This window comes from Bos indicus, chromosome 27 (genome assembly GCF_029378745.1).
Source record: "Bos indicus isolate NIAB-ARS_2022 breed Sahiwal x Tharparkar chromosome 27, NIAB-ARS_B.indTharparkar_mat_pri_1.0, whole genome shotgun sequence".
Classification (NCBI taxonomy): domain Eukaryota; kingdom Metazoa; phylum Chordata; class Mammalia; order Artiodactyla; family Bovidae; genus Bos; species Bos indicus.
The window spans coordinates 13,689,356-13,707,694 of record NC_091786.1 but is presented as its reverse complement, the minus strand read 5'-3'; the positions used below and the strand labels follow the sequence as shown (position 1 = coordinate 13,707,694).

Sequence of the window (18,339 nt, the reverse complement as noted above, 5' to 3'; positions counted from 1 at the left end):
CTGTTCAGTAGAGGCTGTAGGTATTTGTGCTGCTTCTACGGCCCATTCACTCCAACCATAGGCCAATCGGGTAACTAGCCTCTTTCCTAAGCAACAAGCAAAGAGAGAGCCAACCAAGTTGCCTCTGCATAGTTACAGATTCTGGTTCCAATTAAATACATTACAAATACTGAGCCTACCGAGTTAGGCCAAGTATCTTCCAGTTCACAGATCTGACTTTGATTCATCTCAATTCTCACACTACAAAACTGTTTTAAGTTTTGTCATATAGAAATAGTTATAATAATATTCTAATTCTGTCAACTATTACTTATAAACCACAGTTATATTTAATATTTTTAGATTAATTTCTGTATCCTCTAGTTATCTTTCCAATGTATGAAAAACAAAGATAGAAACATGAGTATGATAATCTTTTGACCAATTATGGAATGTTTGCTTACAAAGGAAGACATTACGGTAGCCGAATATCTACCAGTGCTACTAGTAGTAAACTATGCCAGTAATCATTGCTGGTGCTTCTTTGATGTGATTCAGTCATATAACTCTTAATTTATGAAAGGGTCCAACAATCTTAAATGGTTTTGAGGGGAGGAAGGGAGATCTATTCATTTTAATCATAGTATTTCTAAAAGTAGATTTCTCTTTGTTTCATTTTTTTTAATCTGGATACATCGCTAATCAAAGTCTAACCCAAGAAAGGAGAAGGACTTGGGACAGCAAACCTGAGGATGACTTTGCTGAATACATGATTCATAATGAGAGCAAAGTGTGAACACACTAATAAAAATATCAGAATGCAATCAATCCCTTCAGGTAGTTGGGTGTTCTGTGAATACTCTAAATTCATAACCTATTTTACTCTCAAAATGCCTATGGTTTTATGGAAGCATGGAGAGTTTATGAAGACAGTAAGATGACTAATGAAGAATATTCTTTGCTTTCTATTGGGAACTTTTGTTTGCTTCTAACTGTTTAATTTCTCCTCCATCTCTCTTTCAATTAACCTCCCTGTTTGTATTCAATGAGATGGCACATAATACGGAGAAAGGAAAAAAAAAATCTCGCTGATTTATGAGTCTTCTTTCATAAAGTGAAAGTTCCTTTCAGCCAGACGCCTAAGTGTTGAAATCGAGAGGAAATGAACAGAACAGTAACTCTTCTGAATGAGAAAACATACTGTAGTTTCCTGGGCTGTTTAATCAGTGACTCACAAAGGCCTCCTTTTAAAGGACCCCTGAGACTTCACTTTGGACATATACACAAGGTAGGAAGTAGACAGGGAAAAGCAATTGGATCTTTGTATGCAAAAATTTGGAATAACTACTTCTGAGAGTATAAAAGAGTAAAACAATGATTTAAAGGTTCTCTACATCTTTTAAAAGGTTCATTTCAAAGATTTATTTTTAAATGAAGCAGATCCTTTCCTTCTACACTGTCACTTATACAGAGTATAAAGGCAACAAAATAAAATGAAACAATACAAAGTGGAATTGTTAACCACTGCAGGACACATTAAATTATAATAAAAAGACCTGCTACTAGCAAAAATCCCCTTTCTTCCCAGACATGGAGAAAGTTGTTCAAGAACAGGTCCTCTGTGGGAAACTAACCGTATGATATTACCAAGGTCAGTAAGGATACCCAGAGAATGATTTGTTTGGTGGCTGTTGGTTGACAAGTGAAAACTGCCCATGGATAACTTTACAGTACACTTCCTCATAGTCCAAGCTATAGATACATGTGTTGGTTGCACTTCCCAGGATACAAATAGTCCAGTATATAACATTTTCCTTCTAGCTAGATTCAACTCACTTACGATGGGGGTGGTGGGGCCAAAAAACACAATGGAGTAGGATTAGAAGCACACTCTTCCTGCCCCGCTTCTAGTGTGCACCCATTCTGGGACTGGGGCATGGAGCTGCCTGATCACAGGGATACTACACTGTCTCTTGTACATTCTCAGAACAGATGCAAATCGTGGTTGTCAACTATTTTCTGCCTTGCTGTAGCTCACAAGTGGGGCTCGCGTGAGCAACAGGCAGCCCCTTCGCTGTGGAGCCTCCCTTAAAGCGTAGAGGAGGGCAGAGCCTCCTGAGGGAAGGATGTTAGGGGTGAGCTCTCTGCAAGGGTCCTGCATGTGCACGTTGGCAGTTTACAAGTAAGACTACAGGCTCCCCAGTTGTTGGCAGTAGCTCACCTTTAACAGGTGACCCTGTAAGGCCTGATCTTCAGACAAACACCATTTCTCAAATTACAAAATTTTTGTAGGATCATGCCATTTATAATTAATATTGTACACTTTCACTGAAGTGAGGCAGAAATGTATTACTTAACTTCTGTTGCATTTTCTTTAAATAAATGTTTTACTTTCAGTGACTAAAACAGTAAAGGCCAAGGCACTTAACACCCTGAAAATACAGAACCAGTATATGTATTCTGGGTACTTTTGTATCCAGGCTAAATAGCACTTACATACCAACATTTTGATCTTAAACACCTATTTGATTGTCTTATTTAACCAACACATGTGCCAGAACCTCATCATATTTTAAGAAGTGTGAAGCATATAAATCTAAGAAAAACTAGAATTGTGCATTTTACTCTACTTTCTCACAGTACTACAATATAAAGTCATAAAAACTCAAACTTCTTTTTTAGAGACTCAAATAGATGGACAAGTGCTAAGATGTGAGATTCTGGACTCTATAGGAGTCCAAAAGGCTATATACTGGGAATCTTTTTTTCAAGTAAAAAATACTGCTTTTCCACAGTGGCAATATGTAACAGAATATTGTAATGTATGTAATTCCACAGTGGCAATATGTAACAAAGGAATATTCAATAAGAGTTGGTTTATAAGAAATTAAATCCTCCTTATATGAGTCAATTTTGGTGGCCATCCCCCAAAACAATGAATAAAATATGCTTATACTTCACACTTGATACAGCGGTTTTAAAAAGAACCAGATTATAACAAATTCACTTCTCTGTACAGCAGAAACTGACCCAACACTGTAAAGCAATTATATTCCAATAAGAATTTTAAAACATTAGAAAAATAAAAAGAACTGGATTGCAATTGGAAAATGAGGACCTTATTTTAAAATGAAATTATTCCTTTGGAAGAAAGAGGAGGACAAATTATCAATAATTAGAAGAGTTTTTCCAAGGTGAAACGCAGCACCTTGTGAGCTCTGTTAGAGTACTCGGGGCAGGGGGCGGGGCCAGGGCAGGGGGCGGGCCTACCGATGGTGCAGTGCTCTCCGTTCCAGCCCTGGCTGCATTCACACTTGCCATCCTTGCAGGTCCCATGCTCGGCACAACGCGGGTGGCAGGCTCTTTGATTGCACGCTGGGCCCGTCCAGCCTTCTTCACAGCGACAGGACCCCCCCATGCAAACACCGTGTGAGCCACAGTCCACGGAACAGATTTCTAGATGTAAAACAGAGGAAGCAGGTCAAGAAAGAAGAGTAGAGGGGAGTGAGAAGGGGAGTTAGTTAATAAGCAGTGCTTCGTCTTCAACTCTAACCTGTGACAGTGAAAAGCAAAATCCTTGAACATAAGCACGAAAGTATTTACCTACTAAGTCATTTTACCTACTAAGTAAATTTCAGTATCGGCGGCTAAGAATGATAAACGTAGTTTTACTTTTTTAAATTTTACATTCTGCCATATCGGGGATAAAATGCACATAATAATTATGCTATAAACAATTTCCTATATTTATATATGTGTGTACACACACACTACTAACAAAACAGAACATATGATTCATAATGAGAAGAAAATATGTGCACACATACTTATATGTTTCTCAGAGGAAGTTTTTGGCAGCCAGGAACACATGTACATATACATCAAATTGATATAAAATTTATGAAATAAATTTGTATGTGTCTATGTACGTCAGGTATTTAACAGGAGCTGGGTTTCACCAGGGTAGCAAAAATTGAAAACGAGTTATTTTTAATCTTATAGTTTACATTTTTTAAATATTTAGAAACTTTCATTAGAAAGAATCTGTTATTTAAAAAAGTAAAAAAAAAAGTATACATATTATAGTATACATATTAGCTTGGGTCCAACACACAAACAAACTGGTTAAATAAAATAAATTGTTGTTTTTTTCCTAGACAGTATATTTGTACTGCTGACAGAAGTTGCTGAGCAAAACAATATTAGAAAACCAGTTTAATAATATATATAACCATGAACTCTAACATTTGAAAAGCAAGGTTTTCCAATTACTAGAATTACTGAAAACAGCACAAGTCACCAAAGGACTTTTAAAATGGTAACAAGAAGTTAGGTCATTAAAACAGAATTCAGGCATCTGACCTAAGTTTTTTCTTAAAAAGTTTTCTTAAAAGTTTTTTTTTGACGAGATCCAGTTAAAAGAGACAGACAGACAGACAGAACTCTGAGGGTATTTTATTTTTTACTTTTTACATATAAAGTTAAATAAAATGAACTATTTTTTTTCTTAAGATTGGAAGACTATTGTTTAGTTTTTTTTTTTTTCAACAATAAACATAATGAATAAAAACCTTAGATCATTTCTAACAAACAGGAAATGGACTAGCTGAATTTTAAAATAAAAAATAGCCAGTCCCTGTTTAGGTAGTCACATGCATGATCCCACAGTTCCCCAGTCATTGGCCAAATAATATTTCTCAGACAGTGGACTTCACAGGGCTGCAGAATTTTTAAAAACTTGATCCAGGCTCTGTGACCGTGGTGAACATTTCTTATAAACAACAGTCAGGGCTATGAGCTGGAGGAGAGTGGCATGTAGTTTTTCACACCACATTTTCTAACTCCTTTGAATTAAATTTTTGATTAAAGGATCCAAGATGTTTTGATTAACTTCAGAGGAACAGAACATCACTTGAGCTTCAGAAGACCGAGGTTTCTTTCTGAGGTTCCCTTTTTTATTCCATCTAATCAATTTTTCATTAGGGTGAAGGTGTTTATCAGCGTTTAGCACACTTGCTTTGAGCAAGGTGTGTCAATCTTTGTAATGAACTTATTAATTAGAGTTAATTTAATTGAAGTGGAATTGAAGGGCTAATTAATGGACAAACTGCTGCCGGAGAGAGAGGAGAGCTCTGTTGCTTTCAAACCTATAAACTTTCTGATGGAAATAATTCATTTCTTCTCTTTTAGCAGCTTAACCAAATGTTTCTTCAGGTGTAAAACCTACTCTCATATTGAATTTAGATCTCTGAAGGTCATTTCCACAACAACAATAGAGGCAGCTGGTAGTGCTCTGCTTTAGAATTCAATAGGTTAGAAATTCGAAATGCTACTGCTTTTAAGTCACGAATGTAGATTAACAAAGGTGTTTTCCTAAACTTTCAATGAGAACTGTGCGATATGCAGACTAATTGGAGGCACATGAATCCAGATGTTTTCACAGGATAGCCCTATGTGTGTTTGAGACCTCTACTAACAATTCTAAGTAAGTTTTCTGTCTTTCGGCAGCTAATAGTAAAGTTTAATAAAGTTTTGCTCTGTGCTTAACTACTTTCTCCCAAAGAAGTATATTGTGTTTATTAGTCAACTCTCTATATTGAGAATTTAATAAGTGTGCATTTTACATTAAGGATTTAAAGATGAACAGGATGAAGACCTTCACTCATTATGTCTAAACAGTCAGATATACAAGTAAAATTAGATTTTAAGCTAGCAAAATAGTAACAGCAGTATGAAAAAAATCAGTCTAAATATGTAAAATAATGATATGTAATTTTGGCAGCCAGTTTAATTTTTTAACTAACACTGATATCTTTTTGGCTATTCATAACAATACCATTTTTACCATTTTATGAAGAAGATCAAATTACTTTTTGAGCTATTTAATATTAATTACAAACCATCCTTTATAAAATAATCCTGGTAATGTATTAAATAAGTTTACATGAAACAAAAACGGGGCCATTGTTTTGTTCCTTTCCAACTTGGAAAACTGTGGGAAACAAATTAGAATGACAATATTTCAAACAAATATTATTTTATAACTAGTATTATTATGCCTATTTCACCAATGGAGGCAGAGAGGCCTGAATCAAGTAGCTTTATACAAGTAATTGTATCTATAAACTTTAATTGGACTTTTACATTTTTTAGTATAGAAGCTGAAAATGTAAATAAAAACCCTAAAGAAAGAGCTAAATGCCTATATTGCTCTTGTAATTATATTTTTTTAAAGTGGAGGACAAAATGAGCTAACATGTTTTTGAAAATAACGCCATGCATCCATGCTTTGATAAACCTTGGTTGGTGATGATTTTTTAAAACTCATTACTGAGACATTCAAGGTCCTCTGCAAGTCAGCCCCCAATTTAGGTTTTTTCACTCTTATTTATCCTATACACCTTGCCCGCTCTGACAGTCATGAATCGTCTAACCAAATTCTCTGGCTCACCAAGCTCTCTGAATCAACTCGCGTGTCTATGAGGCAGTGACGGGCATATTATAGACACTGTCTGCCTTCACAAGACTAGGGAAGCAGAAGACAAGGAGGGAAGGAAGAAAGACTGAAGGAAGGAAAGGAGAGGGGAAGGGAAAGGGGAAGAAAAGAAAGAAGGAAAAAGAGAGAGCAAGAAAGAAAACTCCTAAGTTGCTCCTTTAACTAGGATATCTACTTATGAGTTCAACAGAAGTTTTCCATCAATACCACAAATTAACCTATATAAGACTTTCTCTAGTTTGGGCTTCTGAGAGTCAATTTGTAACAGGTGAAGAGTGGTCGGTGACTCTTTCATGCCAATATTGACTCCTAGGGCAGCAGATACGTTACCCAAGTTCCTCAAAAATGCCAGGAAAAAGAGAGTTCAGAGCTCATGCTCTTAAGTACTTTCTACTACTGTTCCCCTAGTCAAAAAATATTCCCTCAACCTCCACACTAACTGCAATCTTGAAAAGAAGGAAAGAAATATTAAAAATCTTGTAAACTTTCAATATGCATCAAGGCAGGATCTAAATATTCACTGAATTTAGCGAATGTCCATGTAACACTCAATAGAATATTAAACTGGAGCATATTGGTTTCTAAGTATTTCATGTGTGTTTATCTTATCTCCCCAATGAAACTATAATCTTCATTCCAGTATTCTTGCCTGGAAAAATCCCCTGGACGGAGAAGCTTGGTGGGCTACGGTCCATGGGATTGCAGAGAGTCAGACACGACTGAGGGACTGAGCACACAGATTAGAGTAGCTTCTATCCATATTGTGTGACTAGGGAATGGTCACAGAATTAATTCATGGGTTGCAAAAGGCAATAAAAAAGTAGAACAGACTTGAGAGAAAGTATCACTATACATCACTTTGCAAAGCTCTCATTTCAGTGATGTGAGTAAATGCACACTAAGGTATATGAGCTCACAATGTAAAAATATATTTAAGACCACAGGTCATTTAGGTCATGGTCAAAACCTTGAAAGCCACTATTCTAGAGGGCAGGAATGATTGATTATTCTTTAATCCCTTTGGGGCCTGTCACAAAGCCATGCACAGAGTTGGTGCATAAAAACATGACTGACTGAATAAAATTACTACTTGCCATTTCTATTATAATCATACAGTGGCAATTAAAAACTCAGTGTTGAACTATTACGTACACCATAATATCTATATGTGTATACTCTTTATTGTGATCATATTAAAAGTCTTCTGTTGTCACATAATTTTTTAATTGAGGTTTCTGTTTATGAGATAATGTGTGTTAATCTCCAAGTTGCACATAGGCCTTCAGAGTTAAGAATAAAGAGAGCTTTATTGAACTGAAATATTTTTTTCTTTACAATAATACTAAAGGAGAAATTTTTTTAATACTAAAGGAGAAATTTTAATGACAGATGATGAAGCCTGTTTCTTTCCATATTAAAAGAGAACAAATCTCATTACTTTTAACATTTCTTTCTATAAATGGTTACTTTAATAAAACCTATATTAAGTGTAATAAGAGTGTTTTAAAAATTATTGGGCTGGTCAAAAAGTTCCTTTGGGTTTTTCTGTAAGACGCTATGGAAAAATCTGAATGAACTTTTCGGCCAACCTAATAAAGTATGGTAACCTTTGCGTGTGTGTGCTCAGTCATGTCTGACTCTTTGCAACTCCATGGACTGTAGCCCACCAGGCTCCTCTGTTCCTGGGATTTTTCAGGCAAGCATGTTGGAGTGGGTTGCCATTTCCTCCTCCAGGGGATCTTCCCAACTAAGGGATCGAACTTTTGTCTCTTGGATCCCCTGCATCGGCAGGTGGATTCTCTAACACTGCGTCACCGGGGAAGCCCATGGTAAACTTTAGCTAAACAATACTAAGCACTCAAATGTATGAAGCTCACCGTTGGAGCAGTCTGGGCCAGTCCAATTAGGGTCACAAGTACAGGAGCCACTTTCTTGAAGATATGTTCCATGACCAGAGCACTGGTCTGGACACATGGTCTTGAGTATTTCACAGTTGTTACCACCCCATCCAGGATTGCAGTGACATTCCCCATGGATACACACACCGTGATTAGAACATCCAGGGTCTAGACAGTCAGCTAGTGGAAAGAAAAGAGAACCAATTTACCATTAAATCTAGAAGATATACACAGTACATACAGAACAAAGAATTAAATCCCAATTTACCTGAATATTTTGGCTACTCAGATATTTACCTACCATTTGCAAGAACTTGTTTCTGAAAATGCAGAGAATTTATGCAATAAAGCATTAAGAGACATGCCATTTAGGTAATGGAGACTCTTAAAAGGATTTGTAATTCTCACTTCTGCTTTTGAGAGGACCGCTTTCCACTCTGCCCAATCAGAGAGTAATAAGTATTGGCTTCACTATAACAAAATCTGAATTAGCTGGCCCAATCCATAACCACTGAATACTGACAGCTATGTGGGACCCTCACATGTTTGAGAAATAAATGAGTTGCATACCCTCTATCCTTCTTAATTCACTTTAATGTGCTTTAGATGACGAGATTTAATTTAGCAATTTGACTCAATAAAACTTTACACTTGTAGGGTCAATGGCCTGAAAATTTAATTCCAGAGACTTAATTGCATTACTTTGTGTGTGCAGATCAATAAAATCAATTTGATTGAAGAACGGAAATGGTGCTTTTCTGCTTTTTGAAAAAACTATCTCAAATGCACTTTATAGTATAATATCTTAACTATCATCATTATATACAGTTATGGAGCAAACCCATGATGTATCTTTTCCCATCAGTCTATTATATTCAATATTCACCTTTCTAGAGATACCAAAGGCTAACAGATTTAGGGGCTGGCATCAAGGTGAAAAATGGCAAAAAATAAATAAACAGTCCACTGTTGGTTCCAAGACACAAGTTTTTTCTTATTTTCTCAGAGTGGAAAAAAAAATTATTCACACAATTGAGAAAGAGCAAAGGGACTCCTTGGTATTTTTTCTTTTTATTAGGTAAAATGTTCATGAAGCAACGCCTCCATGAATATGGAAATCAAAATTACCTTCAGAAGGAGGCATATAAAAAGATTCATTGCTAAACTAAAGATTACACATATCACCTGTTTTTTCTTTATGAATATCTTAGAATAGACTTTGGCAAATATTGACATGTTTACCTTCTTCGCAATTTTCTCCTTTGTATCCGGAGTTGCAAGCACAAGAGCCCATGATGCAAATCCCACGGCCCCCGCACTGCGGGTCGATGCACTGCGTCGTGGGCACATCGCATTCTGTGCCCTTCCAGCCGCTGAAACACAGGCAACGGCCCTTGGAGTACTGGCCGTTGCCACTACACAGCACCGGACAGGCTGCTGCGAAATAAAACATGGCAGGAGAATCATCAGCCGCGTTTCCCATCGAGATTCGCTCAAAGCAGCAGCATGTTGTTAGAACAAGAGGTACGCCATTTCTTCAACCCCCACCTCCCCTCCCCCCCACCTTCTTTCCTGTCTTGGGAGTTTCCTGAATGACTCGTGTTTCTACAGCTTATTTATCTTGGCTTAAGAAAAGAATCTACGTCGCATACCTCTTGAACAATCCGGACCCAGAAATCCTGGAAAACAATGGCAGGTTCCAGAAACGCACTCTCCATTTCCATGGCAATTTCTGGGACATTCCACCACAGACTCTGAAGAAAAGAAAAAGAAGTGATCCTTGCTGTGCACCCTGCCTCCTGTGCGAGGCAAACGGTGTCACTTTGATCATTTTAGCTACATCTTGAAGGAAGTATGGCTGGCTGGCTCCATAACCCCAGAAAGGATTCATTTATACCAGACTGTGTATGTGCTAGGTCGCTTCAGTCGTGTCTGACTCTTTGTGACCCCATGGACTGTAGCCTGCCAGGCTCCTCTGTCCATGGGATTCTCTAGGCAAGAGGACTGGAGTGGGTTGCTGTGGGGAAAGAGCACATAGCCAAGATGGTGAAAGTCGAGCTCTCAGGCCCTCTCGCCCCGCATTCTGTAAAGAATGACTTTGTATGGTTATGTAATAGCTGAGATCACTTATAGCACTGAGCTTGCATATCACATTGCACCTGCTTGGCCATGGGCCACTTTGGTTCTGTAAATGTATACAAGCCCCACCTGAGAAACCCCTTTTGCTGCTGCATCAATCTGGAGAGAATAAACATGTCTGCAGTTCCTACAGCTCCTGGAGTTTTCTTCCAGCTTCCCTGCTCGTGCCTTACCTACCCTGGGTTCAGCGAACAGTGTGGGAAGTGAGACAGTTGCCATTTCCTACTCCAGGGGATCTTCCTGACCCAGGGACTGAACTTGAGTCTCCTCCACTGGTAGGCACATTCTTGACAACTAAGCCACCTGCGTCTCTGATGTCTCCTTCAGTGGCAGGCAAGTTATCACCAGCGCCACCTGGGAAGCCCCTAATACCAGATTATTCGAACAGTAAAGCAAAACACTGCTAATTTCAAACACAGGTGTTTTTAACTGTTTTTGTGATACACTCTCCTCCTCCAAGCTACTTTCGAATAACTCTTTCAGTGCTTCATGGTTTGTCATATATTCATAAACAAACAATTTAAAAAATAACTTCTCATAATTACTTCAGGCTCTAACATCCCAGGACTCACTCAGGACTGGGAAAGGTAATTTAGTTTCTATTTAACACAGCGTTGAGGCTGGACGCCTGGAAGTGATACCTGGAAGATGGTCCTTACCTATCACAATGGTGTTGAAGGACACCTGCTCTGCATTCTTCCCATCATTATAAAAAGCCAGATGCCAGATTCCGGAATCCAAGTACTGGATAAAGCCGGCCTCGTGGAGACTGACGGACCTCGCCTGCCGCCCAGCTCTTTCGGACTCCAGCAGGTTCCGCTGCTCTCTTGCGATCAACCTGCTGCCATCTAGGAGCTCCACAAAGTCATACTGAGGACGAGGACAAGGAAGACTATTTAGCAGTCAGAAATACTGCAATGGCAGGAAAATGTTCCTGACGGACAGGTCTTCTAGGTATTGTATTTACAAGGGTGATGGAGATTACCGCCTGCATTCCGTTGTTCTATTTAACATCACGGACCATTTCTTCCCTTTCATCCGACTGATGAAAAGTTTGTGAGTGTAAGCTATAGAGAACAGACCTGGGGTTTGCCAAGGGGCAGGGTGGGGAAGGGATGGAGTGGGCGTTTGAGAGTGCCGGGTGCAAACCATTGTATGTAGGATGGATAAATAAGGTTTTACTGTACAGCACAGGGAAATATACTCACCGTTTCACAATAACATGGAAAAGAATGTATGTATAACTGAATCCTTTTGCTGTACAGCAGAAATTAATACAATGTTGTTTAATCAACTATACTTCAATAAACTATAAATTTTTTTTTTTTTTTTTTTACAAAATTTGTGAGTCTAGGCAATTTGGGGCTATGACCATAAACCTCCATCATTTTTACTTAGACATTAAATGATCTCTTAAGGTTTTCTCCTTATTAATACTTAAGTAGTAACCACTGCTACTGAATACTTATTCTGTGCCAGGATTATTTTTGATCATCATTAGCAACATTTCTAGGAAGATGTTATTGTTTACACTTTAAAGATGAGGGAAACTGAAACCCGAGACGCCTGAGCAGGGTCAGACAGCTGGTCAGTGGTGCAGGTGGTTTGTGAACTGCAGTGAGCTTTGCTCCAAAGCTTGGGCTGTTTCTACTACCTGACTCCACACCTCTCTGTGACCCTGATATGACCACTGCAAGCACCATGGAGAAAGCCAGCGTGGAGTTGTACTTAGTTGCAGTTAGATTAAAAACATATAATAAGATGCCTTTACATCTTTGATTGGCTCTTCTGTCCATGGAATTTTCCTGGCAAGAATACTGGAGTGGGTTGCCACTTCCTTTTCCAGAGGGGTTCTGAAAGGATGAGCCAATTATTATCATGAAGTCAATCATCATTAAACAATATTTATTCTAGTAAGATTAATCATGAACACTGGGCAGCTGGAAGAATTTAACCAGAGAATTCAAAGGTAATTTTTAAAAAATGTGATGTGGCTGGTAATAGTGGGATAATATTTTGTGGTCAGAGATAATTCAGCGAATTTGGAAGACACTGCAAAGACTTTTCCAACACAGTTTTAATAAACTTGTTCAACAATAGTTTCTTAAAAGTAATTATTCAGTGTCTATAGACTCTTACCCAGTTTCACTTTATTCCTGAGGTATGTACTGATGGTGAAAAGTACAGTACAGCGCTATCTATAGAAATCATTAATGTCAGAGCCCTGCACGTGTGAATCACTAATATTCTACTTTCTGATAGATTTCTTAAATGGAATTTCATCAGAGGTCTGTTTAAGGAAAACTTATTTAATTCTTTGCCACTGTACGTAGACCTTTTCCTGTTACTACTGGGCAGAATTTAGAATATCTAATTCAGCTTCCAACATACTAAATATTAAATTTAAGTATAAAAGCATTTTTTGTTATTGTGTAGTCGAACTATACTATAACATCATTCAGCTGTGAGGAATGCAGAAAAAGCAATAATGTGATTAGCATTCAAACATTTTTTTTTTTTATATCTTACAAGGATGAAGATAATGACTGGTGTGGACACTTGAACTACAAAAATTTCACTGGAATTATATTCCAAAATTATCAGAGGAAATTAACTCAGCAGTTCTGAATGGTGCCTCTGTCTCAAATAAACCATTCATTTTCTTATCAGTTTTAAATAGTTGCATGAGCATGGCAAAAGGCCAGAAAAAGTTTCTTTTGATGGTCCCACTGCATATAAACATTTTTCTCCCCTAGCATAAACACAGTAACTGAAAAAGTGAAAAGGAGGAAATTTTGAATTTTGGTAGGTCTTTCAGGCCCTGTGAAGTGTCACCTTTTATCACAGAAATCATCATTTTGCATCACACTTTGAACAGTAAACTAAGGCTGGAGTGGTAGGCATGATGCTTGTGGTGAGGAGTAGCTGATTGTTGTGGAGTAAGTATCTACCCAGCTCTAGGCTCTTCCCTGGGGACGTTTCACACAACTTCAGGAGGATATTCAAATACCTAAAGATAGATTCCCTATTTAATACTACAGTCATTGCTACAAAAAAGAAGCAAGTTATATGGAATAGAAATTTAGTAACCTTTGTTCTTTGGGTGTACTGTAATGACTTAAGGGCAAACCTGAGTTTTGTTCTGTAATACCTATTCATAAGATTCTTATGGATTTTTTGTGCAGCAAGTCTTAGAATCCTGTTATTTTTAGGACAAAATTCAGTCTCACCACATTGGGGGAGCGATCATGAGACAAAGCTTATACTGAAGGTATTTTGATGGTTCGTTACTGAACAGATTATCCTTATTCTTAACACAGTTCAGCTACTAAAATTATGAGAACTCAGAATCTATGAATACCTAAGTGTGCTCTCAACTTTTTGATGGTGATTTAGTCTCAATGTAAACACAGAGGAGGAAGCGATTTTAGAGATCACCTGATTCAACTCATTCATTTTACAGACAGACAGTGAGTCACCAGGAAGTTAGATCTGTTCAAGGTCACAAGGTCAAAAAGTGGCGACCCAGGTTTCTGACTCCCATTCTAAAACAGCTTCATGCAAATGCACTCAAAGGATACAGTATGCTATTAACTGTATAAAGCGTTAAATTGCTTCCTTAGGCTTCTAACTGTCCAGGAGAATGAATCGGGCATCAGGGGGAAGAAAGTCAATTGATTCCTTGGCAACAGTCACACGGACAGTTTTATAACGGGTCACAAAGACTTTCAAAACTCAAGTGATTATTCTGAATGGTTGGCCAATTTTAATTATTTCGGGCTGATTTATTTAACGTTCCCCAGAAACAGAGAAATGTTCAATTTGGGCTGCTTCATAGCGTATTTCATGTTTAAACACTGAACTCGGAAACAGCTGTTTGCTCTGCTGATCCTGAATAAACCGGAGGCAGGAACTCTAATAACTGGAGCTTAAGAAAATGCATAACCTACTTAAACACATACATTGTGGTAGAAAAGAAAAGTGAATATCACGTATATTGTGTTTAAATACCAGAAGAATTATAAGAAAACCTGAACTACACCTTTTATTCCCTAGTCTTTTATGGTATATATAACTTGCAAAAAGTCAATTCTAAATCTTTAAATAAACCTTTAACGTGCTCAATGCATTAATTTTTTCCTTGAAATTAATCTTTGGAATTTACAGGTTACAAGCTTGCTATTGTACTTAGAGGTATGTTTCTTGAGTTATAAAAATAATTTAATCACACATGATTCCAATGGAAAAAAGTTTTTTTTTTTTTTTCTATTTCACTGGAATATTGTTTACTAAATGTAATCTATTTGCTATAACTGAAGTCATGGACAGCCACTTCTACTTAAGAAAAGGTTGTCATTACATCTTAGTTAGTATCACCTGTAACATGAACTACAGTCAGATGTAACTATAATCTAAAATTTATAATTGGACCCTACCTAGTACATAATAAGAGGTATTTTGATATGAGAGCATTAAAGGCATTAGTCTAACAATGTAGATATGAAAAATGTTAACTCAGAAAAATGAATACACGAAAGTATGGCATTCAAAAAATTCAGTTGTATGAATTATATATGTATATGAAACTTTTTTAATCCAGGACATTAGAGAAAGCATGTTCAAATTTTTCTTATTCATCTTTTTTTAAAAACTGTTTTTATTAGTATATGGATCAATTTTTCTTATAGTTTATATTCTGAGATTATAGAAAAAGCATTTCTCAGAAATTTACATAATATAAAGCATCTGGTCTTCATTTAATACATCAAATTAGTCAGCATGAAATTCCATGGGCAAATAACCAATTTTCAGGCATAACTTTAAGCTCATCTAATTGCCCATTTTAATTAACCATCTATCACATTTTTGGAATTCCTGTTTTTGGAAAAAGTCTAGGCTCCAGTTTTGTGGTAGGTAATTTACATAATTTCTGAGACGTAATGGAATATCTTTAAACCACAATTTCCAATTTACATTCCATGAGTCAGTACTGGATCATGAAAAGGTCTTTAGGATTATTAATCTGCGACAGTTGTGAAATGATTTTCATGAAAGCAAACTGACTTTAAAGTTCTTTGCACCTATAATATAGGAGTATTTGAATTGTTTTAAATAATGTGATCATCCTTGATGATCTATGAAAGCCCTTTTGCCTCTGTATTTTAGTGTTTATCATATATAGATGAGGAATTGTGGCTTAGTTGATAAAAGTTCATATTATATAACTGTTTATGGTCCCATAATTTCTTTACAAAGAGTAAATCTGACAAAGTAAAAACTATGTATTTTCAACAGAATGAACACTTGTTTGGGATGAAAATGTCATGTATTTATTACATGAAAGTTGTGTGATCTTTGGAAATGATCACAGAATTGTTCTAAAACACTTGGAAAATCCATGATGTTTTACTGCCTAGATGATGTTCAATATTCATCAGGTTACTCACAAATTCTATACATTTTAATCAATCAATAGTGATTAAAGTGAATCAGAAAGAAAGAGCTGTTCTTCATACTAATTCAAAAGTCTCAAGATAAGTGTCACCTACAGTCACAACTCTTCGCTGTAACACATCAATAAAAAAGTGGTCAAAGAGTTAAACCGGTGCACTTAAGAAATGGAATGACTTTAAAAATGCAAACTAGCGGTTTTCAATTTATTGGTAATAGAACCTACCTGAGTGTGGGAGGGTGGTAAGCCTTTTCGGCCATATACTCCAATCAAGGCATCTTTCTGAAGAGAGATGTTGAATTTAAGAAACTGTGGCTGATCTATAAAGAGTTGTGATCTCCAGAAGATACCGGGAGGAACCTCTTGAATTGCTCTTCGGCCAATATCAAGTTCTCCAGAATCTATGGTATTATTTTCCTGTGTAAATCCACCTAATTTTCCTGAATGTAAGAGATTCATTGAAAAAGAAGGGAAAATTAAAAAGAAACAGAACCAAAACTAAAACAGCCTTCTGACTTTCCAAAACTTTTTTTCACTGAAATGCTCAGAAATTTCATTTCCTTCTGATAAATGAAATGCTCTTCTTTATTTCTAATTTTCCCTTTAAAAGGTTTTTCTCTGTTAAGATATTCTTCAAGTAATCCTGCTTTAGCAGGTTCTTTAAGATATTTAAGTCAAAATCCTTTTACTTTCCCCCAAGGTACACCTATTACTGCAACTGTTTTCACACTTACAGTCTTTCTTGATCATTTGAAACGTAATTATCTTACAAATTATATGTGGTGTTATTTCTTGGGAGAGATTAAGTCTGGTACTTATCAGTCATTCTAAACATACCATAACCCTGCGAAGTGTAAATTAAGGCAGAATGGATTATGAAGATTTCCAAATCAATCAGATTCAAAATTCAGATAACTACAAGTAGTTAGTTGTAAATTATTTTAATGACAGAAGAGAGTCTTCTATCTACAAAGAACTCTTAATTTACCATTGAGTTCATTTTGGAGCATTTACTAGGGACACAGAATTGCAGGTATTAAGAAGAAACATAAACTAGAAAACAGATTCTTAGAGATTATGGACTTTGGCTTTGATGGCTTCTGTCATCAAGCAAGTAATTACCTGGTTGGAAAGACGACACCTACAAACTAATACATGACTATCTTAAGCAACGTATGGTTAAGGGTCAGAGCAAAGTGATATCACGGAAGGCTGGAGCTGGAAAGATGCCACAGAGGGGCAGGCACTGAGTTCGACTTCGTAGGACAAGTAGGATAAGGTTTCTGAGTAGAGGTAAACTTTGTAATTAAAAACATGCAATGGAACTGAACATGTGTTAGAACAATGGTAATCAGAGAGATCCATCTGGCTAGAAAAGAAGCCTAGAAAACTGGTCCTGGAGTCAGACAAACTGGAGTCTGAACCCTGACTCTACTGGCTAACTAGCTGTGTGACCTGAAGGTGTATACTAAGCTTCTGATTCTAAATCTCACCTGTAAAAGTAACCATGCAATCACAGGACTCCTCTAAGCTTTACATGAGGTATTCTATATAAAGCACTTGGCTCTCAGAAGATATCAAATGAATGGAAGACATCAATGGATTTGTCATGGGAGAAATAGAAAATAAAACTGGAAAAGCAAAAATGGTATCAGATGGTGGAGGCCCCTGAATGCCAGGTTAAAGAATTTGGTCTTCTCATATTCGTGGATTTTTTATTTTCAGTTCTATCAAACGGCATTATTACATCCCTTTTCCAGAAGTAGATATATATGTGTTTTGTGTGTGTGTGTGTGTGTCTGTGTGTGCAAGGAGATCAAACCAGTCAATCCTGAATATTCATTGGAAGGACCGATGCTGAAAATGAAGCTCCAATACTTTGGCCACATGATGTGAAGAGCTGACTCATTAGAAAAGGCTCTGATTCTGGGAAAGATCTGAAGGCAGGAGGAGAAGGGGACAGAGGATGAGATGGTTGGATGGCATCACTGACTCAATGGACATGAGTTTGAGCAAGCTCTGGGAGATGGTGAGGGACAGGGAAGCCTGGTGTGCTGCAGTCCATGTGGTTGCAAAGAGTCAGACATGAGGGAGCGACTGAACAACAACAATGTGTGTGTATATATATAAGCGTTGTGTTACTATGCATACAATTCATGGCACATTTTAAAAATAGACACTTGTAGAGCACAGGGAACTCTGCTCAATGTTATGTAGCAGCCTGGATGAAGGGGAGTTTGCGGAGAATGGATATATACATATCCCCCCAAAAAAGTATATATAAAAAAAAAGTCAGTATTTTCATGTCATAAAATTTCAAAAAAACCCAGATACTTGAAATCAGAGAAGGGAATGGCACCCCACTCCAGTGCTCT

The 18,339-nt window shown here is 37.1% G+C and overlaps 1 protein-coding gene across 8 annotated transcripts in view; it reads right to left on the bottom strand.

Annotated features, from left to right (window-relative positions):
- Positions 1-18,339, bottom strand: part of TENM3 (teneurin transmembrane protein 3) — a 2,742,616-nt gene that overhangs the window by 108,727 nt on the left and 2,615,550 nt on the right. For all 8 annotated transcript variants that reach the window (XM_070781691.1, XM_070781692.1, XM_070781693.1 and 5 more), the window contains 6 exons: positions 16,190-16,404; positions 11,172-11,382; positions 10,026-10,127; positions 9,616-9,810; positions 8,353-8,553; positions 3,250-3,435 (listed from right to left, as the gene is read on the bottom strand). In XM_070781691.1, the coding sequence (XP_070637792.1) occupies positions 3,250-3,435; positions 8,353-8,553; positions 9,616-9,810; positions 10,026-10,127; positions 11,172-11,382; positions 16,190-16,404 (1,110 nt within the window). The remainder of the gene's footprint in view (positions 1-3,249; positions 3,436-8,352; positions 8,554-9,615; positions 9,811-10,025; positions 10,128-11,171; positions 11,383-16,189; positions 16,405-18,339) is intronic.